General features: G+C 37.3%; 1 protein-coding gene and 1 pseudogene across 3 annotated transcripts in view; both read left to right on the top strand.

Moving 5' to 3' along the window:
• The window catches only part of NUCB2 (nucleobindin 2), a 56,478-nt gene that overhangs the window by 23,708 nt on the left and 5,328 nt on the right, over positions 1-27,442 (top strand). For all 3 annotated transcript variants that reach the window (XM_041730282.1, XM_041730281.1, XM_041730283.1), the window contains exons 3-11: positions 7,083-7,223; positions 7,792-7,899; positions 11,321-11,447; positions 18,499-18,602; positions 19,754-19,939; positions 20,125-20,215; positions 20,801-20,859; positions 20,950-21,042; positions 22,061-22,150. In XM_041730282.1, coding sequence (XP_041586216.1) covers positions 7,083-7,223; positions 7,792-7,899; positions 11,321-11,447; positions 18,499-18,602; positions 19,754-19,939; positions 20,125-20,215; positions 20,801-20,859; positions 20,950-21,042; positions 22,061-22,150 — 999 coding nt within the window. The remainder of the gene's footprint in view (positions 1-7,082; positions 7,224-7,791; positions 7,900-11,320; positions 11,448-18,498; positions 18,603-19,753; positions 19,940-20,124; positions 20,216-20,800; positions 20,860-20,949; positions 21,043-22,060; positions 22,151-27,442) is intronic.
• On the top strand, positions 8,230-8,357 carry LOC121476700 (annotated as a pseudogene).

Here is a 27,442-nt window from a genome sequence, read left to right as displayed (position 1 = left end):
GTGGAGGCTTTTGGGTTTTCTATGTAGAGTATCATGTCATCGGTGAAGAGGGAGAGTTTGACTTCTTCTTTGCCAATTTGAATGCCTTTAATGTCTTTTTGTTGTCTGATTGCTGAGGCGAGGACTTCCAGAACTATGTTGAACAGCAGTGGTGAGAGTGGACATCCCTGTCTTGTTCCTGATCTTAGGGGAAAGGCTCCCAGTGCTTCCCCATTGAGAATGATATTTGCTGTGGGCTTTTCGTAAATGGCTTTTAAGATGTCAAGGAAAGTTCCCTCTATCCCAACACTCTGAAGGGTTTTGATCAGGAATGGATGCTGTATTTTGTCAAATGCTTTCTCTGCATCTAATGAGAGTATCATATGGTTCTTGGTTTTTCTCTTGCTGATATGATGAATCACATTGATGGTTTTACGAGTGTTGAACCAGCCTTGTGTCCCGGGGATAAATCCAACTTGGTCATGGTGAATAATTTTCTTAATGTGTTGTTGGATCCTATTGGCTAGTATCTTGTTGAGAATTTTTGCATCCATGTTCATCAGGGATATTGGTCTGTCATTCTCCTTTTTGGTGGGATCTTTGTCTGGTTTCGGAATTAAGGTGAAGGTGATGCTGGCCTCATAGAACGAATTTGGAAGTACTCCATCTCTTTCTATCTTTCCAAACAGCTTTAGTAGAATAGGTATGATTTCTTCTTTAAACGTTTGATAGAATTCCCCTGGGAAGCCATCTGGCCCTGGACTCTTGTGTCTTGGGAGGTTTTTGATGACTGCTTCAATTTCCTCCCTGGTTATTGGCCTGTTCAGGTTTTCTATTTCTTCCTGCTCCAGTTTTGGTAGTTTGTGGCTTTCCAGGAATGCGTCCATTTCTTCTAGATTTCCTAATTTATTGGTGTACAGCTGTTCATAATATGTTTTTAAAATCGTTTGTATTTCCTTGGTGTTGGTAGTGATCTCTCCTTTCTCATTCATGATTTTATTAACTTGAGTCTTCTCTCTCTTCTTTTTAATAAGGTTGGCTAATGGTTTATCTATCTTATTAATTCTTTCAAAGAACCAACTCCTGGTTCTGTTGATCTGTTCCACAGTTCTTTTGGTCTCGATATATTGAGTTCTGCTCGAATTTTAATTAACTGTCTTCTTCTGCTGGGGGTGGGGTCTATTTGTTGCTTTTTCTCTAGTTCCTTTATGTGTAAGGTGAGCTTTTGAATTTGAGATCTTTCCAGTTTTTGAATGGATGCTTGTATTGCGATGTATTTCCCCCTCAGGACTGCTTTTGCTGCATCCCAAAGATTTTGAACGGTTGTATCTTCATTCTCATTAGTTTCCATGAATCTTTTTAATTCTTCCTTAATTTCCTGGTTGACCTTTTCATCTTTTAGCAGGATGGTCCTTAACCTCCACGTGTTTGTGGTCCTTCCAAACTTCTTGTTGTGATTAAGTTCTAATTTCAAGGCATTATGGTCTGAGAATATACAGGGGACTATCCCGATCTTTTGGTATCGGTTCAGACCCGATTTGTGACCCAGTATGTGGTCTATTCTGGAGAAAGTTCCATGTGCACTTGAGAAGAATGTGTATTCAGTTGAGTTTCGATGTAAGGTTCTGTAGATATCTGTGAAATCCATCTGGTCCAGTGTATCATTTAGAGCTCTCGTTTCTTTGGATATGTTGTGCTTAGAAGACCTATCTAGTATAGAAAGAGCTAGATTGAAGTCACCAAGTATAAGTGTATTATTATCAAGGTATTTCTTGAGTTTGGTTATTAATTGGTTTAAATATTTGGCAGCTCCCACATTCGGGGCATATATATTGAGGATTGTTAAGTCCTCTTGTTGGATAGATCCTTTGAGTATGAGATAGTGTCCCTCTTCATCTTTCACTATAGTCTTCGGGGTAAATTTTAATTTATCTGATATAAGGATGGCTACCCCTGCTTTCTTTTTAGGACCATTTGAATGGTAAATGGTTCTCCAACCTTTTATTTTCAGGTTGTAGGTGTCCTTCTGTCTAAAATGAGTCTCTTGTAGACAGCAAATAGATGGGTCCTGCTTTTTTATCCAGTCTGAAACCCTACGCCTTTTCATGGGGTCATTAAGCCCGTTCACGTTCAGAGTTACTATTGACAGATATGAGTTTAGTGTCATCATATCTATTCAGTCCTTGTTTTTGTGGATTGTTCCACTGAACTTCTTCTTAAAGGGGAATTTTAAGAGTCCCCCTTAAAATTTCTTGCAGAGCTGGTTTGGAGGTTACATATTCTTTCAGTTCCTGCCTGTCTTGGAAGCTCTTTTATCTCTCCTTCCATTTTGAATGAGAGCCTTGCTGGATAAAGTATCCTTGGTTGCATGTTCTTCTCATTTAGGACCCAGAATATATCCTGCCAGCCCTTTCTGGCCTGCCAGGTCTCTGTGGAGAGGTCTGCTGTTACCCTAATATTCCTCCCCATAAAAGTCAGGGACTTTTTTTCTCTTGCTGCTTTAAGGATCTTCTCCTTATCTTTGGAATTTGCAAGCTTCACTATTAAATGTCGAGGTGTTGAACGGTTTTTGTTGATTTTGGGGGGGGGGGGTCTCTCTATTTCCTGGATCTGAATGCATGTTTTCCCTTCCCAGATTAGGAAAGTTTTCAGCTAGGATTTGTTCAAATACATATTCTGGCCCTCTGTCCCTTTCGGCGCCCTCGGGAACCCCAATTAAACGTAGGTTTTTCTTCCTCAGGCTGTCATTTATTTCCCTTAATCTATCCTCATGGTCTTTTAATTGCTTGTCTCTTTTTTCCTCAGTTTCCCTCTTTGCCATCAACTTGTCTTCTATGTCACTCACTCGTTCTTCCACCTCGTTAAGCCTCGTCGTTAGGACTTCTAGCTTGGATTGCATCTCATTTAATTGATTTTTAATTTCTGCCTGATTGGATCTAAATTCTGCAGTCATGAAGTCTCTTGAGTCCTTTATGGTTTTTTCTAGAGCCACCAGTAGCTGTATAATAGTGCTTCTGAATTGGCTTTCTGACATTGAATTGTAATCCAGATTTTGTAACTCTGTGGGAGAGAGGGCTGTTTCTGATTCTTTTTTTTGAGGTGAGGTTTTCCTTCTAGTCATTTTGCTCAGTGCAGAGTGGCCAAAAACAAGTTGTATTGGGAAAAGGAGAAAAAGAGAGAGAAGGAAAGAAAAGAGAAAAAGAAAAAAGAGAAAGAAGGAAAAAAAGGGGGAAAGAGAAGAAAAAGAAAGAAAAAGAAAGAAAGGAGAAAAAAAGGGGGGTGGGGTGGGGGAAGCAATCAGAAATCAAGGAGAAAGAAAGAAAAAACACAAAACAAAACAAAAACAACAACAACAAAAAACAAACAAACAAAAAAAACACGGGGGAGTATCTTCCGATTCTGTATACTTTAAGTCCCTTGATTTCCCTTGGAACTGGTCCGTCCAGCTGGTCTTCTGGGGGAGGGGCCTGCTGTGCTGATTCTCAGGTGTTAGCACTTGGGGGAGCTGCTCTGCCCCTGCCTGGTGCAGGGCTCAGTGGGGGTGTTCACCCCGTGAGGCCCCGGGAGGAACAACCGCAGTGGCGGGGGCAGCTCTGGGACCCTGGAGTCAGCTCCCGCAGTAGCTCCGGGGCTCTCCGTCTGCAGGGCCTGGGGGCTCCCGGGCGGGGCCGCTGATCTGCTCAGCTCCAGGCAGGAGCGTCCTCGCTGTCCTGGGCCCTCCCGGCCTCTGCCTGTCCCGGGGGAGGCCGGATCCTGGGCTGTGTCCCGGCGCCCTGTGCTCCGGAGCCTGCGCTGTTGGATTCGCGCTCCTGCCCCGCAGCCCCCTCCGCGGAGCCGCCGCCCGAGCCCCTCCGAGCTGCCCCGGAGCCGCGCCGCCCCCTCCACGGAGCTTCTTCCTCCGCCCGAGCCGCCGCCGCCGAGCTGTTCCCGGAGCCGCGCAGCCCCCTCCGCGGAGCTTCTTCCTCCGCCCGAGCCCCTCCGAGCTGCCCCGGAGCCGCGCCGCCCCCTCGCGGAGCTTCTTCCTCCGCCCGAGCCGCCGCCGCTGAGCTGTTCCCGGAGCCGCGCCGCCCCCTCCGCGGAGCTTCTTCCTCCGCCCGAGCCCCTCCGAGCTGTTCCCGGAGCCGCGCAGCCCCCTCCGCGGAGCCGCCGCCCGAGCCCCTCCGAGCTGCTCCGGGCCCCGCCGAGCGCTGCAGCCCTTAGGGAGCTCGGCGCACTCTCCGGGGCACAGTTCCTCTGTTACTGTCCCAGGGAGCCCGAGGGCGTCCCCGCCTTTCTGGGGATCCTGCTCCAATTCCCGGGGAGCCCCTTTCCGCGGGGAAGGTCGGTGCAGCTCCTGCTCCTCCGGGCCGGGGCTCTCCTGTGCTGGGGACACTCGCCCCGGCCTCAGCCCGGCTCCTCGCGGGCCCCTCCCCCTCGGAGGCCTTTTGTGTCTTTATTTCTTTTTCCCCGTCTTCCTACCTTGATAGTAGCGTGAACTCTTCTCACTGTAGCGTTCCAGATGGTCTCTCTTTAAATCTCAGGCCGAATTCGTAGATTTTCAGGATGATTTGAATGTTTTCTAGGTAATTTGTTGAGGACAGGTGATTGGGGACCCTGCTCTTCCGCCGTCTTGCCCCTCCCTCTCTGAATTGTACAGTTTAAAAGTGTAAGTTTTGTGACGTGTAAATTCTATCTCAAAAATAAAAACCAAAAATAAAATATACACCTGTGGTGGGCATGAAGCGTGGATGAGAAAGAAACTTCAGTTGTTATAAAAAAATAATTGTAGGAAGAGGAGGTGATTCGTGGTAGGAATACTTTCTGTGGAGAAACAAATCGTCCTTCCATTAAAGATTCATAATGCATAGTGTCCCATCACAAGTTCTGAAAGTCTTGCAATGATAAAACCTTGTTTAGCTTCATGGAGCCATCATCTCCCAAATATTTCATCCTGAAAAACATTTACTCACAATGATCATGTTGAAGAACTAGTGTCCTAGAGGAGAATGAATCTTGGGCTTGAGCATATGTGTGTGGGCATTACCTGGAAAGTTTCTTAAATCAGAGATTCTGATTTCAGAGGTCTTGGTGCAGCCTGAGAATCAAGTTCCCAGGTGATTTGATCTTTCAGGTTTGAGAATTAAACATTGAGTAGTATCTCTAGCGATCCCTGGGTGGCGCAGCGGTTTAGCGCCTGCCTTTGGCCCAGGGCGCGATCCTGGAGACCCGGGATCGAATCCCACATCAGGCTCCCGGTGCATGGAGCCTGCTTCTCCCTCTGCCTGTGTCTCTGCCTCTCTCTCTCTCTGTGACTATCATAAATAAATAAATAAAAAAAAAAAAAAGAAAAAAAAATGAGTAGCATCTCTATAGAACAGACAAATCCTGTACTTACATGGGCAATTTTATGGCATGTGAATTATATTTCAATAGAGATGCTAAAAAATTTGATACATTAGAAATAGCACTAAAATGTGAGTTCTAGTGATTGTTAATGCAAGACCGTGTTCTGTGAATGAATTGTTTTAATTAAAATTTTCTTCATAAAAAAAAAAATTTTCTTCATCTGTAAAATGAGTCACTGCCCTATCTACAATTTAGGGTTGTGGTAAAAATGAGACAGTGCATTCTTTTCCAAATTGTGTTGTAAGTATAAAAACAGTTGAAAACAGAAGTCCATGGTGAGCTAAGTTTGGGAGATTCTGAGTTAAATAATGCATATTCCACACTGATGGTCAGATCATTACTCTTAACTTGGACCCTAACATGAGTCTATATGTATAAAATCAATTAAGTGTGAGATTTTTATTCTTTCTAATTTTTGCAGTAGATCCTCCAGAGTTACTAAGTTTTGTATGGAGTGGAAACTGTTGGCGTAAACAAAATCTGAAGACCATTGTGGGAATAGCAATAGTTGCTCCTCTCTTGTTTCTTTTATTTTTTTTTTTTTTAAATTTTTTATTTATTTATGATAGTCACAGAGAGAGAGAGAGAGGCAGAGACACAGGCGGAGGGAGAAGCAGGCTCCATGCACCGGGAGCCTGATGTGGGATTCGATCCCGGGTCTCCAGGATCGCGCCCTGGGCCAAAGGCAGGCGCCAAACCGCTGCGCCACCCAGGGATCCCCCGTTTCTTTTATTTTTATTTTATTTTCTTTTTTATTTTTTAAAAGATTTTATTTATTCATGAGAGAGAGAGAGAGGCAGAGCCACAGGCAGAGGGAGAAGCAAGCTCCATGCAGGGAGCCTGACGTGGGACTCGATCCCAGGTCTCCAGGATAACGTCCTGGGCTGAAGGCAGGCGCTAAACCTCTGAGCCACCTGAGCTGCCCTCCTCTCTTGTTTCAAGCTTGATATTTTATTGACCTATTTATTTGAAAAGTTATTGACTGAAAAGAATTTTAGCAAATGACTACTGGGTATGATAAAATAATACATATACAGCTAAGAGAACATTTTATCTAGTTGTCTCTTTTAATCAACTTATATTTATAGAGCAGCTTATTTTCAAAATTAGGTTGAAGCTAAATTAAATATATCTAGAAACAATTTTGGCTCCCTAGTATTTTGATTTTAATTGAAAAAAAGTATTTCTTCTCCCTTCTTAAATTTGGGCTATTTTTAAAGTTTTTTTTTTAATTTATTTTTTAAGTTTTTGAGACCCTTGTTATCATCTTTTATTTGAAGCTTTTACAATTAACTAAATGTTTTCTTATACTATAAGTTGTTTAAACTTTAAAATTTTGTTTCCTGGGGTGCCAGGGTGGCTTAGTGGTTTAGTGTCTGCCTTTGGCTCAGGTCATGATCTTAGAGTCCCAGGATGAGTTAGGTGTCTGGCTCCCTACTAGGCAGGGAGTCTGCTTCTCCTCTGGCTCTCCCCATGCGCGCTCTCTCTCTCAAATAAATATATAAAATCTTTAAAAAAATAAAATTTTTGTTTCCTTTTCTTTTTAGTTTTAGTTGAAAAGCATTTCTCCCCTGATTTTCTTTAGTGATCTGTTTTAAGCATTATTTTGACAAACTACAGTCTATTTTTAATCTCTTTCTAGAACTATTTTGTTGTATTAAATTTCTTGTTTAAAGACATCTTTCCAGGACCTTACTGTAATTATAACTTTATTTCAGATGAGGTGGAGGATCATCTTACTACAATATTGTTTTCTCTTGGTTTCCTGTATACTTACTGCTCTTGAAGCTGTGCCTATAGACATAGACAAGACAAAAGTAAAAACTCAACCTGTGGACAGCGCAAAGATAGAACCACCAGTAAGTGAAATGATGAAGATAACCTTGTGGGAAGAATTTTAACCAAATGTTGCTAATATTTATTATTTATAAAATTGCACTTTTAGGAACTATTTCTGAAATAGCAGTAAAAGAATATTGGATAGCATATTTTGTTTAATATTAGACAATGTTTATTTAATGTAGTTCATATATTAAATAATGCACAGGAGAATTAGTCATAATACATTACCAACGTAGTGCTCACCAGCCAAGAAAACATTGTATTATATTCAAAAGAGATACAGCAATGAGGAAAGACAGGTGAAAATGGGGTAAAACCAAATAATATTATTGGTTAAGTTCTCATTGTCTAAGTCATATAGAAAACTTTGTACCTTTACGTAACAATGAAACATTATATTGGTTCTGATATATAATTCTTTGAGAAATATAGCTTTTTAATTTTGTCCCAGCTATCAAAATAGATATGTCTCAAAGCCATTTTGCTAGTCTTCTTTATTTTTATTTTTTATTTTAGGATTGAGATCTTTAGATGCAGGGAAGGAAAAACTTTCAGAAACATTATTGTTTGTTTCTTAATTTGAAGGATACTGGACTTTATTATGACGAATATCTTAAGCAAGTGATTGATGTGCTGGAAACAGATAATCATTTCAGAGAAAAGCTCCAGAAAGCAGACATAGAGGAAATAAAGGTAAATGTAATTAAATAATTATTTAACAAATATTAGAGCATCCCAGACACTGAGTTAAATATTGAGAATACAAAGATGAGACTCTTTTCAGGCTCTTAAAGAACCCATAATTTATTCTGAATAAATATTATCTAGAAAAAGTTTATTAGAATGAATGTATGATAGGTTATAGTAGATTTTGGAGATGCAGAGCATGGGCATATAATTCAGTATAAAGCAGCAGGGGGCAGTGGGAAGTCATTTTTCTTGATGGAGGTAATAGCATCCTGCCAGTAATTTCCCTAAGTTGTCTTGAGAGTAATCTTACATTTCCTTTGAAGAATTAATTTGAGCTTTGCACAGTGGCAGTATTGTAGCCAATGAGATTAATCTGAGGCATGATTACTGCTAATTGAAGAATTAATTTGATCTGTGGAACTAATTTCCTGGGGTGAATAATATTTAATATAGAACTTTCAGTGTCTCTTGTCTACTTAAGTTAGGATTAAGAACATTATGTGGAGGCGGCAGTGCATGGGTGGCTCAGTTGGTTAAGTGTCTAACTCTTGGTTCTGGCTGAGGTCCTGAGCGCTGGGTCTTGAAATTGAGCCCTGTGGCAGGCTCTGGATTCAGGAAGGAGTCTTGAGATTCTCTCTCTCCTTCTCCCCTTCTCCATTTGTGGTCACTCTCTCTCTCTCTCTGTCTCTCTCAAATAAATAAATAAATCTTAAAAAAAAAAAAGAACATTATTTGTGGGTAACAGAAAAAAAAAGGTGGGTAATGGAAGTACAATAGAAACTTAATCCTGGTTTGATATAGGGAATACTTTTATAACTGCCTTTCACACTCAATTCCTGTTCCCTAATGGGGCAGGGGGAGACAAAATGTAGTAAGTTAAATAGTTATTCAATGAAAAAGATACAAGAATTAAAATAGACAATAAAACACAAGGCAACAGAATCATTATAAACAGCTCAGCAAAGACTTTTAGGAAAAACTGGGAGAAAAAAGTTAGAATTTGTCCTTTCCTTTTCAGCCAAGTATTTTGAAAGGGAAATCATACTGCATTTCTTCACTTCCCAAATATTGCTAACTGGTAAGATTATGACTTTGCCCATATCACTCCACTGAGTATACTTTCATGAAGGATGTAGTGACTTCTTAATTGCCAAATCCAGGGAATACTTTTTATTTCTCTTCTTATTGGACTCTTTTATATTATCTCAGTGGTTTTCAGATTTTAGGGCTTGTTGAAGCACAGATTCTTGGCCCCACCTACGGACTTTCAGATTGTAGATGCAAGTCTAGAGCTTGAATTTCTAAAGTTCCCAGTTGGTGGTAATGCTTCTACTTGGGGACCACACTTTGAGAACCATTGTTGTATTAATGGTGATGACCATTCTTTTCTTGAGCATGCTGCTTATACTCTTTTTTTTTTTTTCTTTGCTTCTATAACAGCATATTCTCCTAGTTCTCCTTCTTACCTCTGAATGTTCTCTCTCTTGGTCTCCCTTGTAGGGGGTTTCTTTTCTTTACCTTCCTCAGTGGGCCTCATTGACTCAGTCCTAAAAGGTTTGTCTGATTGCTAGTTAGATTTATAGTTTGTGATTGCAAATGCATTTATAAACAAGAAAAAGTAAACCAGTAGCTATTTTGTTTCTTAAATTTTGAAACATCTCTAAGTACTAAGTATCTAAGTACACGTCTATGAGAAAAGTAATCAAAGGAGAGAACGTAAAAAAAATTTGAAAAGTAATATATGTAATTACTAAAGCTTAAGGTGGCCAAGTTCTTTTTTAATTACTTTATTGAAATTATTAAGTAATTGAAATTACTTTGTTAAGGTATTCATATACCTTAAAACTTGTCCCTTTCAAACCTATAATTCAGTAGGTTTTAGTATATCTACATGTGACCATCACCACTATCTACTTTTAAACAATTTCATTTTATCCCAAAAGAAACCGTATACCCATTAAGCCATCACTCACCTTTTCTCCCCTCTTCTTAGCCCTTGACAATCATTGATCTACTTTCTATTTCTATGGATTTGCCTATTTTAGACGTTCCATATAATGGAATTATACAATATGTGGCCCTTTGTGTCTGTTTTTTTTTTTTTTTGTTGTTGTTGTTGTTTTTTACTTAGCATAATGTTTTATCAAGGTTCATTGTATTGCAGCTTGTATTAGTATATTCATTTCTTTTTATGGCTGAGCAGTATCACACTTTATGGATATTCCATATTTTGGTTATCAGCTCATCAGCTGATGACATTTGGTTATTTCTACCTTTTATGCTATTATGAATAATGTTGGCTATAAACATTCAGGTACAAGTTTTTATGTGAACATATGTTTCAATTCTTTAGGTATATACCTAAGAATGGAACTGCTGGGTCATATGGTAATTCTGTGTTTAAGTTTTGGAGGAACTGCCAAATTGTTTTTTGAAGTAGCTGTACCATTTTACAATTCAAGTCACTTTTTGAGTTTTTCCTTTGTTCTTTAATTATGCTTTCAATTATATTGTTTTTATTTCTATTTTTTTCTTTCTCTAAATTTTTATTTAAATTCCAATTAACATACAGTGTAATATTAGTTTCAGGTGTAGAATTTTGTGATTCATCATTCATATGTAAGACCCAGTGCTCCTCACAATAAATACTCTCCTTAATATCCATCATCTGTTTAACCCATCCCCCCAACCTCCCCTGCAACCCTCAGTGTGGTAAGAGTCCATTTTATGGTTTGCCTCTTTTTCTCTCCTCTATAGTCATCTATTTTGTTTCTTAAATTCCACATATGAGTGAAATCATGTGGTATTTGTCTTTCTCTGACTGACTTATTTCCCTTAGCATAATACACTCTAAATCCATCCACATCATTGCAAATGGCAAGATTTCATTCTTTCTTATGGCTGAGTAATATTCCATTGTATATGTATAACATCTTCTTTATCCATTGATCAGTTGATGGACATTTGAGGGGGTCTTTCCATAATATATAGTTTTTGCATATCTTGATTTTAGAGTTATAAACTGCATGTCTTCTGGAAAAAATGCTTCTTGTGATATCATTAAAAAATTAATTAAATTAAATTAAATTACTAATTAAATTAGTTAAAAGTATTTATCACTATATCATAACCCTAATTTTGTTTTTTTTTTTTAATTTTTTTAATTTATTTATGAGATAGTCATACAGAGAGAGAGAGAGAGAGAGAGAGACAGAGACACGGGCAGAGGGAGAAGCAGGCTCCATGCACCGGGAGCCTGACGTGGGATTCAATCCCGGGTCTCCAGGATCGCGCCCTGGGCCAAAGGCAGGCACCCAACCGCTGCACCACCCAGGGATCCCTCATAACCCTAATTTTAATATATTGTGTCTAGTCTAAAAATGGAATATAATAAATAAAACTGACTTGTTAATTTTATTAACAGAGTGGAAGGCTAAGCAAAGAACTGGATTTAGTAAGTCACCATGTGAGGACAAAACTTGATGAACTGAAAAGACAAGAAGTGGCAAGATTAAGAATGCTAATTAAAGCTAAATTGGATTCCCTTCAAGGTAAGTGATAAAGAAAACGTAGGAAGGTTTCAGTATTTGGTTGTTGAGGTCATTTTATATTTTATATTAGCACATACCCTGTTCTTCTGGTCAAAATTTAATGTTAGTATTGATTTGGCTTCTCTTAATTTTTAAAATAGATAATATATTTGCCTCATTTAAGAATCAAAATGATTAGCCTTAAATTGTTATATTAATGAAAAGTAATGAATTAGGCCACTGATTTAAAAGAGAAGGAATGGGGTACCTGGGTGGCTCAGTGATTGTCTGCCTTTGACTCAAGTTATGATTCCGGGGTCCTGGGATTGAGTCCTGCATCAGGCTCCCCGCAGGGAGCCGGCTTTTCTCTCTGCCTATGTCTCTGCCTCTCTCTGTGTATCTCTCATGAATAAATAAATAAATAAAATCTTAAAAACTATAAAATTAAAGAAGAATAACATCAAAGCAAACCAAAAGAGAGAAAATCTAATTATAACAATTTCTATAGGTAAAATAGAAAAATTGTTAGAGAGCTAGCTCTAAAAAAGACCACATCAGGCCCAGAGGGTGTCAAAAAGAATTCTGTTAAACTATTAAAAAAACAGATTGTTGGGACATCTGGGTATCTCAGTTCGTTAAGTGTCCAGTTCTTGGTTTCAACGCAGGTCATGAGATTGATCCTCACGTTTGGCTCTGTGCTCAGTGGGGAGTCTGCTTGGGATTCTCTTCCATCCTTCTCCCTCTGCCCTCTCTCTCTTTCTCAAGTAAAAATAAAGAAATCTTAAGGAAAAATAGAAAAAAGAACAGATTGCCAATGCTATTTAAACTATTCCAGAGCATACAAAAAGAAAGCAAGCTTTCAAACTCGTAATATGTATTGATGCCAAACAAAAATTATTGTATGTCAAAAGTATACCATATAATAGCAAGTACATTTATTTTAGGAATGTAAGATTGATTTAATATTAGGAAATCTATACTATAAATCATCATATGAATAGAAATCAAGAGAAAAAAAAATAAAGAAATGACTTCCAAAAAAAATCAGAAACTCAAAGGACAAAGGATAAATTAAAATCAATCTTTGAAACTTCTGTCTTTTAAAATTAAGATTTGGAGTGCCTGGGTGGCACAGTTGGTTAAGTGCCTAACTCTTGGTTGGTTGGTTGGTTGTTGTTGTTGTTTTAAAGATTTTATTTATTTATTTATTTATTTATTTGAGAGAGAGATAGAGATAGAGCATGAGGAGGGAGAGAGAGAAGCAGTGTCCCTCCAAGCAGGGAGCCCAATGTGGGACTCAATCCTACGACCCTGAGATCATGACCTGAGCCAAAGGCAGACTCTTAGCCAAAGCCAACCAGGTGCTCCCAAATCTTCGTTTTGAATCAAGTTGTGATCTTGGGGTTGTGAGATAGAGCCCTTCTTTGTATGGGGCTCTGAGCTCAGTGCAGAATCTACTTACAATTCTCTCTCCCTCTCCTTCTACCCCTACCCCCACCCCTACTCCTCCACTTGCACACCCTCTCTCTCTTTCAAAAGAAGGAAGGAAGGAAGGAAGGAAGGAAGGAAGGAAGGAAGGAAGGAAGGAAGGAAGAAGATTTTATTTTCTTAGAGCAGTATAAGATTTACAGCAAAATTGAAGGGACAGTGCAGAGATTTCCCATATACCCCCAGCCCCCAAACATGCATAATCTCATTCATTACTAGCATCACCCACCAGAGTGGTAAATTTGTAGCAATTGATGCACTCACATTTACATATGACAGTCACCCAAAGTCCAAAATTTACATTAGAGTTCACTCTTGGTGTTTTACAACCTATGGATATGGACAAATCTATAATGATATTGTATCTACCATTATAGTATCACACAGAGTAGTTTCACTGCCCTAAAAATCCACTCTGCCCTGCCTATTCATGCTCCCATATTATTTTAATTTTAGACTATGAGAAGATTAAATAGTTATGAAGTAGAATATTTGAAATGTGAAGATAAGAAAGTAATCTCATAGATCATACAACCATATCGTTATCTGCAAAAAGGAGCAAATGATAAAATTTAACACCCTCTCTTAATTTTAAAAAAGTAATAAGATAGTAATCAATAGATACTTCTGTAACATGATCAGTATGTCTAACTCAGCCACATCATACTTAGTGGGGAAATAAAAGTATGTATTCTAACTAAAATAAGAAATAAGACAATGATGCCTACTATCACCACTACTAATTAGCATTGCATTGCAGGCACTAGCCAAAACAATTACATAAATGAAAAAGAAATTGGAGGTAAAGTAATGTAAAGGAGTTGATAAAACCATTTCTGTTTGCAGATGATAGGATTATATACTTGGAAAACTCAAAATAATTGACTAAAACACTTAGCATACACAACAGGAAAATTCAGCAAGGTGAACTTAATATACAGAAATCAGTATTTCTCATATGCAAATAACAGCCAGTTACAAGATATAATGGAAGAAAAGACTGTTTACAAATGCCAACAAAGATAAAATACCCAGAATAACCCTGTTAAGAAATGTTAAGACTTATAGACCAAAAGCTTTAAAATACGCCTGAAGGATGCAAAAGTAGACCTGAAAAAAATGAGAAGACATAACATCTTTTTGATACAAAGACTCAACATTATAAATGTGTCAGTTTTCTCTAGGTCAATTTATGAATTTAACATGATCCAAATAAAAATATATACTTTTTCCCCCTGGTGCTAGCCAAGCTAATTTTAAAGTTCACATGAAAAAGGAAACAAGCAGGAAAAACTATAATGCCTCGAAAATGAACAATGAAGGACTAGGTAGCTATGTTAGCTATTAAAATACGTCACTAAGCCTCAGTCATTAGAACTGTATAGTTTTGGCATATAAGTAGAGAGACCAGTGGAACTGAATAGAAATACCAGAAGTAAAAGTAAATACATTTAGAATTTAGTTTGAATTAAAGGTGGTATCTCATTATTACTGGGATAAAGGTTTTTAAAAAGGATAATGTTAGTCCAATTGGGTAGCCATTTGGAAAAAAGTATAGTTAGAGCTCTACCTCATTTACATCAGAATAAGGACAAATGAAACAAAGGTATCAGTATAGAAAATAATATCATAAAAGCACTAGCAACATAGGTGTGTTTTATTATCTCAGAATGGCCTTTCTAATTATGAAACAAAATCAAGAAGCTAGATTTGACAAGTGGGATACCCTTCAAGCTGGCATTAATAAACATCTGAATGTTTACTCCGGTGAATAATGGTTCTTAAACTTTAGATTGCATATGAATCACCTGAGGAGCTAGTTAAAAATGCAGATTACTGGATCTTACCTCTAGAGATTCTGATTCAGGGGTGAGTAATATACATTTTAAACATGTGCCTCAGGCAGCCACAGTGGCGCAGCAGTTTAGTGCCTCCTGCAGCCCAGGGTGTGATCCTGGAGACCCTGGATCAAGTCCCACGTCAGGCTCTCTGCATGGTGCCTGTTTCTCCCTCTGCCTGTGTCTCTGCCTCCTTCTCTCTCTATGTGTGTCTCTATGAATAAATAAAAAGTCTTTAAAAAAATAGAAAATAAATAAACATGTGCCTCTGGTCAGTGGATCATATTGGAGAAATGCTTATGTAGACATAGAAAACTACCAAAAACTCATTATCCTGAGATGAAGGATATCAATGAGAGGTAAACTGAGCACATACTCTACTTCTTCAGGTGGTCAGACATAGAAGGTAGTTTCATCCTTAAGTCTGGGACTAAGGTATTTTGAAATTACTTTCCCCTCAGATAACCTCCAACTTTTCAATCTTGCCAGTATTTTCTTTATTCCAAATAGGGGCTGAATTTCATTATCTAAAGAAAACTGATGCTTAGAAAACTTAGGAATATTTTCTCATGTCAGAATTTATGAATTGAAATTTATGATAATTTGAAGAAAGGCTTAAAGGATCGTTTTTATTTTTTGGTGTAATTTTTAAAGTAAGTAATATATTCACATGGTTGAAAACCAGAAACTATAGAAGGCATATAGCAAAAGTGCACTGATATTTTTGTACCCTATCAGTTCCCACTGCCCCAAACATGATTCTTCTATTTCTTCATTCTTGCAGTAGCAAATACAAATAAAAGTCCTTATTTTTCCTCTTTTTATGCAAAAGGTAGCATGTAATACACATTCTGTGCTTTGTATTTTTCTTTTAACAACATACTTGAAGATCTTTCTGTATTAGTGCATAGAGATTATCTTCACTAAAAAATTTTTTCTTATATAGCTGCATAGATTTCCATTATATGGATATGCCATAATTTATTTAATTAGGCCTCTGGTGATGGGTATTTGGGTTATTTCTAGCAAGCACTCTTGTATATACGTCACTATCTATCCATGTAAAATTATCTGTAGGATAAATTCCCCACAGAGAAACTGTATGTATGTGTTTGTAATTTTGATAGATATTACCACCTCCACAGGGAGTGTATCAATATATACTCTTACCAGCAATAATTTCTCACATTCTGCTAATAGTATGTATTTTCAAACTTTAAGAGTTTTACCATTCTGTTAGATAGTATAATTGTATAGTTTTTTTTAATAGTATAGTTTTAATATGCATTTCTCTTATTTTGAGTGAGGTTAAGTATCTTTTCATGTATTTCATTGTCATATCCTTTAGACCTGGGTCTTATAACAAATCTTTTCTTCATAAGTAGAATTTGTACAGTGACATACAAAGAATTCAGCAAAATCTTAATTTAGCTAGATTTAGCAGTTTCTTACTTAATAGTCTACAAAATATTCCAGGTTCATTTTGTACCTGTCCTGCACCAGCCCTGGAGTGAGCTATTTCTCTAAGGATTCCTGGTTCTTTTTAGTGAGAAATGATATTACAGACCAAAGACTGGCACTAGGTGTGCTCAATACTTCTGGAATATATTTTCTTTTCTTTTCTTTTTTTTTTTTGAGATTTTATTTATTCATTTGAGAGAGAGAAAGAGAGAGAAGGAGAGCATGAGCATGGGGGAGGGGCATAGGCAGAGGGAGAGGGAGAAGCAGATCCCTATTAAGCAAGGAGCCCAACACGGGGCTCAATCCCAGCACCCTGAGATCATGATCTGAACCAAAGGCAGATGCTTAACTGACTGAGCCACCCAGTGCTCCTGGAGTATATTTTCTTACTGGCCTTTTCATTGGACAGAGATAGGAGATTTATGCATGTCTATATACATCAACATATATACATACACATACGTTTTTATGTGTATAAATGTATGTGCATATACACATACATGCATGTACCTATATATGTACATGTTCATATTTTAGAAATAAGTTCACACAGATAGTGCTAATTCTCACCTATTTCCAGAGATTTCTTTCTTGCCTTCCATGATTCCATTATTTGTACATTACTTTTCCTAAATGAGAACTCTGACTTTTAACAAATCAACACATGTACCTATTTTACTCAACTCTATAATCAAACTGAAATAGTCCAGACTCACTTTACCCATTTAACTACAATAAACTGCAGCTTGTTTTTTGTTCTTTTTTTTTTTTTTTTTTTTTTGAGTAGGCTCCATGCTGGGCATGGAGCCCAAAGTGGGGCTTGAACTCACAACCCTGAGATCAAGACCTGAGCTCAGATCAAGAGTCAGAGGCCTAACCAACTGAGCTAACCAGGAACCCCAAACTGTAGCTTGTTTTTTTTTTCTTTTTTAATGATAGTAAGTTTTTTAAGTTTTATTATTTTTTTCTAGATTTATTTATTTATTTATTTATTTATTTATTTATTTATTTATTTATGAGAGACAGAGAGAGAGAGAGAGAGAAAGAGGCAGAGACACAGGCAGAGGGAGAGGCAGGCTCCATGCAGGGAGCCTGATGTGGGACTCGATCCTAGGTCTCCAGGATCAGGCCCTGGGCTGCAGGCGGTGCTAAACCCCTGAGCCACCTGGGCTGTCCCTGTAGCTTGTTTTAAAACAATTATTCACAAAGATAAACAATTGATATTTCTTTAAAAATAAGTCCTAATCCAAGTGAATTTACCTGAATTGAAATTTTATTGTTCCATAAAGGATTCATTGGAGCAACATACAAAAAATTTCTTCACATAAGTGTTAGAGCAATTCTTTTTAGAAATTCTATTTAGGGGGCACCTGGCTGGCTCAGGTGGAAGAACATGGGACTCTTGATCTCGGGGTTGTGAGTTTAAGTCCCATGTTGGGTGTAGCATTTGCTTAAAAATAAAATATTAAAGAAATTCTACTTAGGTCTTTTTTAAAAAGATTTTATTTATTTATTTGAGATAGAGAGAGTGCTTGTGCATGAGTGGGGGAGAGGGGCAGAGGGGTAAAGGGAGAAGCAGACTCCTTGCTGAACAGGGAACCCGATGTGAGGCTCCATCCCAGGACCTTGGGAACAGACTGATCTGCCCAGGTGTTTTTTTTTTTTTCCTAAAAGACTTGTTTGTTTGTTTGTTTATTTAAGAGAGAGAGAGAGAGAGAGAGAGAGAAAGCGCAAGAGAGCCCACAGGTGGGGAGAGTGGCATAATGAGAGAATCTCAAGAAGACTCCCCACTGAGTGTAGACCCTGAACTGCTCCATGTGGGGTTCAGTCCCACCACCCATAAAATCATGACCTGGGCCTAAACCAAGAGTCAGTTGCTTAACAGACTAAGTCACTTAGGCAACGCATCAAACGTAGATCTACTCATCAAACGTAGATCTTTGATGAGGGCAATATATTAGTTTATCTAATTAAAAGTAGGAAATATGGTAGTTTTACAATAATAAAGTTTTTACTTTTATTTATATTGATAATCAACTAGCCTTTTTAGAGATAATATTAAAGTGTACATATTATGTTGTATTCCTTTCTACATTCAAAGACATTACTTTTGCCTAGAATAACAATATGAAAAGAAAATATGAATGCTTAGTCTAAAATTTTGAATATTCTTATAAAATCCTATAGGAATAAAGATGAATACATAATTGTTCTTATGTATCACTTATATTAATGTTTCTAGCTTTTAATACTTTATCATTTACAGTTTTCTCATTTTCTTTCAGATACAGGCATAGACCACCATGCTCTTCTAAAACAATTTGATCATCTAAACCACCTGAATCCTGACAAGTTTGAATCTACAGATTTAGATATGCTCATCAAAGCGGTGAGAATAATTCCAAAAAGTGTTGTCATTGTTGTGCCTTTGAGATTTTGTCATTTGAGAAGTAAATTCAGTGAAGTGGTAATATAACTTTTAGATACTCTCAAGAATATTTTTTTTTTTTTTTTTTTTTTTTTATTTATTTATTCATGATAGAGAGAGGGAGAGAGAGATCAGAGACACAGGCAGAGGGAGAAGCAGGCTCCATGCACCGGGAGCCTGACGTGGGATTCGATCCCGGGTCTCCAGGATCGCGCCCTGGGCCAAAGGCAGGCGCCAAACCGCTGCGCCACCCAGGGATCCCCTCTCAAGAATATTTTTAAAGAGAGATAGGTTAATTCTTATTACTATAGATAGTAATATGGACATAAAAATCTGCCACCCCTTGTCCACAATTCCAAAATCCAAAGCACTATAAAAGCTGAAACCTGGCTTCAATTATAGTAAGGCTATTCATAGTTTTTATTTGGTTTACATAATGTGAATATTCATAGACTTTGCCGAGGAAGCACTAATCTGATTATAAACTCTGCAAGGGGGATCCCTGGGTGGCGCAGCGGTTTGGCGCCTGCGTTTGGCCCAGGGCGCGATCCTGGAGACCCGGGATCGAATCCCACATTGGGCTCCCGGTGCATGGACCCTGCTTCTCCCTCTGCCTGTGTCTCTGCCTCTCTCTCTCTCTCTCTCTGTGACTGTCATAAATAAATAAAAAATTAAAAAAAAAAACTCTGCAAGGATATCATACAATATAGCATATTTGCTATATTCTCTTTCTACAATCTAGAAAATTCTGGAACATATCTGGGCTCTGGGATTTTAGATAAGAGTTTATAGGCCTCTCATGTTGTACTATATGGAGTTACCCAACCAGATGTTGTAGCCTGGCCAGGAGTTTAGTGAAGTCGTTAGAAACCATTCTAGTTTTCTGTACTGTACAGATTTGATACAGTCCCTTCCTTCTTTTAAAAATCAATTTATATATGACTTATGAGGAACTTTCTAAAGTTGAGGCTTGCTTTGAACTATGAATTTATTTTAATGCCTACTTTCTGGACCTCCTGTACTACCTTCTGTTAGAGTATGCTGTATGCAAGAAAACCCTTATTTATATTTTCAAATATTTCCTGTTATTTAGTTTAAATATTACATTATAGGCCACAAGTGATCTGGAACACTATGATAAGACTCGGCATGAAGAATTTAAAAAATATGAAATGATGAAGGAACATGAAAGGAGAGAGTATTTAAAAACTCTGAATGAAGAAAAGAGAAAAGAAGAAGAATCTAGATTTGAAGAAATGAGGAAAAAGCATGAAAATCATCCCAAAGTTAATCATCCAGTAAGAATTATGACTTTAAGAAACCATAATTAGATGAAGATACTTCTTTGTATCAGAATTTTATCATAAGCTATTAGTACTTTAGATTCTTAATTCTACAAAGTTTCTCAAATTTGTATTTTATTTTCGGTCTATATACATAGATTACATTTTGTTTTGAGCATTTTTTAAAAATTGATTCACAGGGAAGCAAAGATCAACTAAAAGAGGTATGGGAAGAGACTGATGGATTGGATCCTAATGACTTTGACCCCAAGACATTTTTCAAATTACATGGTAATAGATTTGATACAAATATTTATGTCTGCTGTTTGAAAGATTATAGTTGTTTTATTCTTAACTGATTTATGCCAAGGTGTGCTGTTGAGTCCTATTGATAGTAAATATTTGGCATTTTTCTCTAGAGTAATATAATAGTTTTTATTGTTAATCTGCAGCATAAAATACTTTAAGTCAGTGGCTGTGTCTTTTACCCGATTTTACAGTTTAGTCATTACGATTTATTGTAAGCTTCTCTGTAAACTGAAGGTATTTTTGTGACTAGCTAGGTTATATCTAACTCTTCGTGCTATAACATTGAAATTTGCTTTTATTCCTATAGCATACTGTTTCACTTTATATTTTGAAAAATTGGTTAAGACATATTTTTCTAGAAAAACTAGTATGCATTATAAATAAGTAGTAAATTGTGATGAGTTGGACTGATCTGAGGCTTCATAACGGAGGAAACATTTTTCTGTAGCATATGGATGCTTCATGTTAGTACCACTTCTGCAAGCCAGTTGTAAAGAGTTGTTTTTTAATAATTGATTTTCGAAGGCATTAAAATCAATTTTTGTATTTGTGACTTTTAAACTTCAGATGTCAATAATGATGGCTTCCTGGATGAGCAGGAATTAGAAGCCCTGTTTACTAAAGAGGTAAATGACTTCATTCAGTGTTCAGCGTTTTTGCTTTTCTCCTTCTATTATTTTCCTTTCTTTTATGTTTGTTTAAACTTTTCCCTTTAGTTGGAAAAAGTATATGACCCCAAAAATGAGGAGGATGATATGGTAGAAATGGAGGAAGAACGGCTTAGAATGAGGGAACATGTAATGAATGAGGTATGTTTTAAAACTTTAAGATTATATGTTATTTCAATGGATTATTTAAATCTTGCAATAAATCTTACCAGAAAGTGGAAAATAAATATAAAGAATAGTTATTTAATTGAATTTTGCATTTTTGATCCAGAATATCCAGTAGACTCCCTTAGTATAAATAAAATTATTTTGTAACTACCTTAAAATATTTTAAAATTTAAAAAGTTTTTATTTAAGAGATTAAGATACTGTTTCATGTCTTTTAGAAGTAAAAAATAATGTCTAATATTCGATATTTTAAAAGGCTGTATTTTTATCAAGAAAATCCAAAAAATCCAGTACCATAATGGTTTATAACAACCTATTTATTTCTCATTCACATTATTAAGCTGGGAACTTTGGTCATAGACATCAGAAGCTGGTAACTAAAGCCCACTGTTTTGCATCAGTGATTTTTTACCTGATATTTGAGCTATTGGTGATGAATTGGGATTTCTGTTGACTGCTTGCGTCCAAGTGTCAAATGAATTTCTTTTACCATTTTGGAATTCACTTTTAAACAATGGCTGTAAGAGCCATTGAGGAGGATTGGGAGTGATTGTCAGCTTTAATTTTGATTTAGTTAGTTTTTAAGAAAAAAATATTGGGAGCATTTTAATGTAAACTCCTCTATTCTTGGCTAAAACAGTCCTCTTTCTGCAAAGGTTATTTTTCTTAGGATTATACATGATGTGGTTGAGAGAAGAAGACTGTAATATTTTATCCAGTCAGATCAGCAGACTCAAGCTTGGTAATCTTTGAGTATCAGGTGTATAGATATTTCCCTGTATTTTCAAATCTGAATAATACAGAAGATAGCAATATCTATTTTCTGATTCTAATATAATGTTGAGTGTTCGATTTTCTTCCTCTCCATTTCTGTGGATGTTACTAGCCTTAATTGCTGTTTATTTGTGTAGTAGCATCTATTAGAAGAGAATTTCTAGTAATATGAGAGTTACTTTATCTTACATATACATTTTTTTTTTTTTTAAATCAGGTTGATGCTAACAAAGACCGATTAGTGACTCTAGATGAGTTTTTGAAAGCTACAGAAAAAAAGGAATTCTTGGAGCCGGATAGCTGGGAGGTAATACCTACTTGAAATGGGATGTATGGTTCAAAAAATTCTACATTAGTTCATCCTACTTTTAACTTTTATTTCCCATTATGCTTGCATGTAGAGCCTTACTGTCTTGGCTTTTCAAAAAAAAAGTCACAATAAAATAATGAACCTGATTTTTTGGAAAGCTTGTGGCAACTGACATCTTATTTGTAATCACATTACATGTAATTAGAAATCTTTTTAAAATTTTACTTTTTCTAAGTGTAAAATAACATACATTCTTGAAAATTAGAAATATAGATACATTGAAGGAATAAATTAGAAGTTACCTATAATTCTACCATCCAGAGGTAGAAACTTAATTTATACATTATGTTATACTGATTTGGAAATAGTTTGTATCTTTAGTATATGCATATATAGCATACAGTGTGTAGTGTGTATGTCCCATTGTTATTTTTATTTTATTTTAATTTATTTTAATTTATCTTATTTTAATTTAATTTATTTTATCTTATTTTATTTTAATTTATATTATTTTATTTTAATTTATTTTATTTTATATTTTATTTTATTTTAGAGAGAGAGAGAATGAGGAGAAGGAGCAGAAGTAGAGGGAGAATCTTAAGCAGGCTCCATGCCCAGAGAGGAGCCTGAGCAGGGCTGGTTCTCACCACCTTGAGTCATGACCTGAGCCAAAATCAAGAGTCAGATGCCTAACCCACTGAGCTACCCAGGCACCCCATCCCATTTTTAATTTACATATACATATAAACTCCTATCTACCTACCTATCTATCTATCCATCCTTTTAAAGATTTTATTTATTTGAGAGAGATAGAGCAAGAGAGCATGAGTGGTGGGAGAGGCAGAGGGAAAGGGAGAAAGCCAGCCAGACTCCATGATGAATGTGGAGTCCAGCCCTATGTGCAGGGCTTAATCCCAGGACCCTAAGACCAAGACCTGAGCCAAAGTCAGATGCTTAACCAACTGAGCCACCAAGGTGCCCCATCCTATATATATATTCTTAAAATGGTTTCATACTATGTAAGTGTCTTTATATGTTTGGGAAATTCTGTGTTTTTAAGTGTTAATGATATTTCATGATACCATTCTTCAAAAAACAGAGTTTAGAAATGTCTCCTTAGCATGCAGTTATGTGATTGTAGTGTAGTTTATATAATCATTTGAACACATGTAGACATTTGGGTCAATCTAATTTTTTTACTGTAGTAATTAACACTATGATGACTCTCTACTTGTTCATACATTTTTGGGTATTGATAGTAACTCTCCTGGGATTAATTCCTAGAATAGAACTATTCTAAAGGTTTATGAATATTTTTAGTTTCTAAATATGTCTTGTCAAATTGCTCCAGAAAGGCATACCAGTTTATCCCATAGATTACTGTAGATATACTTTTTTATTTTTTTATTTTTTATTTTTTTAAAGACTTTATTTATTCACAAGAGACACAGAGAAAGAGGCAGAGACATAGACAGAAGGAGAAGCAGGCTCCCTGCAGGGAGCCTGATGCAGGATTCAATCCCAGGATTCTAGGATCACACCCAGAGTTGAAGGCAGATGCTCAACCACTGAGCCACCAAGTGTCCCACATATACATTTAAAAATTTTTTTTTTAATTGTTAAATTTATTTTTTATATTTATTTATTTTTTATTGGAGTTCAATTTGCCAACATATAGCATAACACCCAGTGCTCACCCCATCAAGTGCCCCCCTCAGTGCCCGTCACCCAGTCACCCCACCCCCTGCCCATCTCCCTTTCTACCATCCCTTGTTCGTTTCCCAGAGTTAGGAGTCTCTCATATTCTGTCTCCCTTTCTGATATTTCCCACTCATTTTTTCTCCTTTCCCCTTTATTCCCTTTCACTATTTTTTATATTCCCCAAATGAATGAGACCATATAATGTTTGTCCTTCTCTGATTGACTTATTTCACTCAGCATAATACCCTCCAGTTCGATCCACGTCGAAGCAAATGGTGGTGTTTGTCATTTCTAATGGCTGAGGAATATTCCATTGTATACATAGACCACATCTTTATCCATTCATCTTTCGATGGACACCGAGGTTCCTTCCACAGTTTGCCTATTGTGGACATTGCTGCTATTACCATCGGGGTGTAGGTGTCCCAGTGTTTCACTGCATCTGTATCTTTGGGGAAAATCCCCAGCAGTGCAATTGCTGGGTCCTGGGAAGGTCTATTTTTAAGTCTTTGAGGAACCTCCACACAGTTTTCCAGAGTGGCTGCACCAGTTCACATTCCCACCAACAGTGCAAGAGCGTTCCCCTTTCTCCACATCCTCTCCATCATTGGTTGTTTCCTGCCTTGTTAATTTTCCCCATTCTCACTGGTGTGAGGTGGTATCTCATTGTGGTTTTGATTTATATTTCCCGGATGGCCAGTGATGTGGAGCATGTTGTCACGTGCTTGTTGGCCATGTCTTTGTCTTCCTCTGTGAGATTTCTCTTCATGTCTTTTGCCCATTTCATGATTGGATTGTGTGTTTCTTTGTGTTGAGTTTAATAAGTTCTTTATAGATCTCGGAAACTAGCCCTTTATCTGATACGTTATTTGCAAATATCTTCTCCCATTCTGTAGGTTGTCTTTGAGTTTTGTTGACTGTATCCTTTGCTGTGCAAAAGCTTCTTATCTTGATGAAGTCCCAATAGTTCATTTTTGCTTTTGTTTCTCTTGCCTTCATGGATGTATCTTGCAAGAAGTTACTGTGGCCAAGTTCAAAAAGGGTGTTGCCTGTGTTCTCCTCTAGGATTTTGATGGAATCTTGTCTCACATTTAGATCTTTCATCCATTTTGAGTTTATCTTTGTGTATGGTGCAAGAGAGTGGTCTAGTTTCATTCTTCTGCACATGGCTGTCCAATTTTCCCAGCACCATTTATTGAAGAGACTGTGTTTTTTCCAGTGGATAGTCTTTCCTCTTTTGTCGAATATTAGTTGACCATGAAGTTGAGGGTCCACTTCTGGATTCTCTATTCTGTTCCATTGATCTATGTGTCTGTTTTTGTGCCAGTACCATACTGTCTTGATGACCACAGCTTTGTAGTACAACCTGAAATCTGGCATTGTGTTGCCCCCAGCTATGGTTTTCTTTTTTAATATTCCCCTGGCTATTCGGGGTCTTTTCTGATTCCACACAAATCTTAATTTGTTCCAACTCTCTGAAGAAAGTCCATGGTATTTTGATAGGGATTGCATTAAATGTGTAAATTGCCCTGGGTAGCATTGACATTTTCACAATATTAATTCTGCCAATCCGTGAGCATGGATTATTTTTCCATCTCTTTGTGTCTTCCTCAATTTCTTTCAGAAGTGTTCTATAGTTTTTAGGGTATAAATCCTTTACCTCTTGGTTAGGTTTATTCCTAGGTATCTTATGCTTTTGGGTGCAATTATAAATGGGATTGACTCCTTAATTTCTCTTTCTTCAGTCTCATTGTTAGTGTATAGAAATGCCACTCACTTCTGGGCATTGATTTTGTATCCTGCCACACTGCCAAATTGCTGTATGAGTTCTAGTAATCTTGGGGGAGTCTTTGGGTTTTCTATGTACAGTATAATGTCATCTGTGAAGAGGGAGAGTTTGACTTCTTCTTTGCCAATTTGAATGCCTTTTATTTCTTTTTGTTGCCTGATTGCTGAGGCTAGGACTTCTAGGACTATGTTGAATAGCAGTGGTGAGAGTGGACATCTCTGTCATGTTCCTGATCTTAGGGGAAAGGCACCCAGTGTTTCTCCATTGAGAATGATACTTGCTGTGGGCTTTTCATAGATGGCTTTTAAGATGCTGAGGAATGTTCCCTCTATCCCTACACTGTGAAGAGTTTTGATCAGGAATGGATGCTGTATTTTGTCAAATGCTTTCTCTGCATCTATTGGGAGGATCATATGGTTCTTGTTTTTTCTCTTGCTGATATGATCAATCACATTGATTGCTTTACCAGTGTTGAACCAGCCTTGCATCCCTGGGATAAATCCCACTTGATCATGGTGAATAATCTTCTTAATGTATTGTTGGATCCTTTTTTTTTTTTTTTAAAGATTTTAATTTATTTATTCATAGAGACAGAGAGAGAGAGGCAGAGACACAGGCAGAGGGAGAAGCAGGCACCATGCAGGGAGCCTGACGTGGGACTCGATCCGGGGTCTCCAGGATCACGCCCTGGGCCGCAGGCAGCGCTAAACCGCTGAGCCATTGGGGCTGCCCTGTATTGTTGGATCCTATTGGCTGGTATCTTGTTGAGAATTTTTGCATCCATGTTCATCAGGGATATTGGTCTATAATTCTCCTTTTTGGTGGGGTCTTTGTCTGTTTTTTTTTTTTTTTTTTTTTAATTTTTTTATTTATTTATGATAGTCATACAGAGAGAAAGAGAGAGAGGCAGAGACACAGGCAGAGGGAGAAGCAGGCTCCATGCACCGGGAGCCTGATGTGGGACTCGATCCCGGGTCTCCAGGATCGCGCCCTGGGCCAAAGGCAGGCGCCAAACCACTGCGCCACCCAGGGATCCCCTCTTTGTCTGGTTTTGTAATTAAGGTGATGTTGGCCTCATAGAACGAGTTTGGAAGTACTCCATCTCTTTCTATCTTTCCGAACAGCTTTAGTAGAATAGGTATGGTTTCTTCTTTAAACGTTTGATAGAATTCCCCAGGGAAGCCATCTGGCCCTGGACTTTTGTGTCTTGGGAGGTTTTTGATGACTGCTTCAATGTCCTCCCTGGTTATTGGCCTGTTCAGGTTTTCTATTTCTTCCTGTTCCAGTTTTGGTAGTTTGTGGTTTTCCAGAAATGTGTCCATCTCTTCTAGATTGCCAATTTATTGGCATATAGCCAATAACATAACAAAAATATTTTTTAATTTCATTATTTATTTATTTATTTTTTTCATAATATGTTTTTAAAATCGTTTATATTTTCTTGGTGTTGGTGGTGATCTCTCCTTTCTCTTTCATGATTTTATTAATTTGAGTCTTTTCTCTCTTCTTTTTAATGAGGCTGGCTAATGGTTTATCTATCTTAACTCTTTCAAAGAACCAACTCCTGGTTTTGTTAATCTTTCCCACAGTTCTTCTGGTCTCTATTTCATTGAGTTCTGCTCGAATCTTTATTAACTCTCTTCTGCTGGGTGTAGGATCTATTTGCTATTTTTTCTCCAGCTCCTTTAGGTGCAAGGTTAGCTTTTGTATTTGAGTTCTTTCCAGTTTTTGGATGGATGCTTGTATTGCGATGTATTTCCCCTCAGGACTGTATCCCAAAGATTTTGAACGGTTGTATC

This window comes from Vulpes lagopus, chromosome 15 (genome assembly GCF_018345385.1).
Source record: "Vulpes lagopus strain Blue_001 chromosome 15, ASM1834538v1, whole genome shotgun sequence".
Taxonomy (NCBI): domain Eukaryota; kingdom Metazoa; phylum Chordata; class Mammalia; order Carnivora; family Canidae; genus Vulpes; species Vulpes lagopus.
This window is presented reverse-complemented; position numbering and strand designations above follow the sequence as displayed.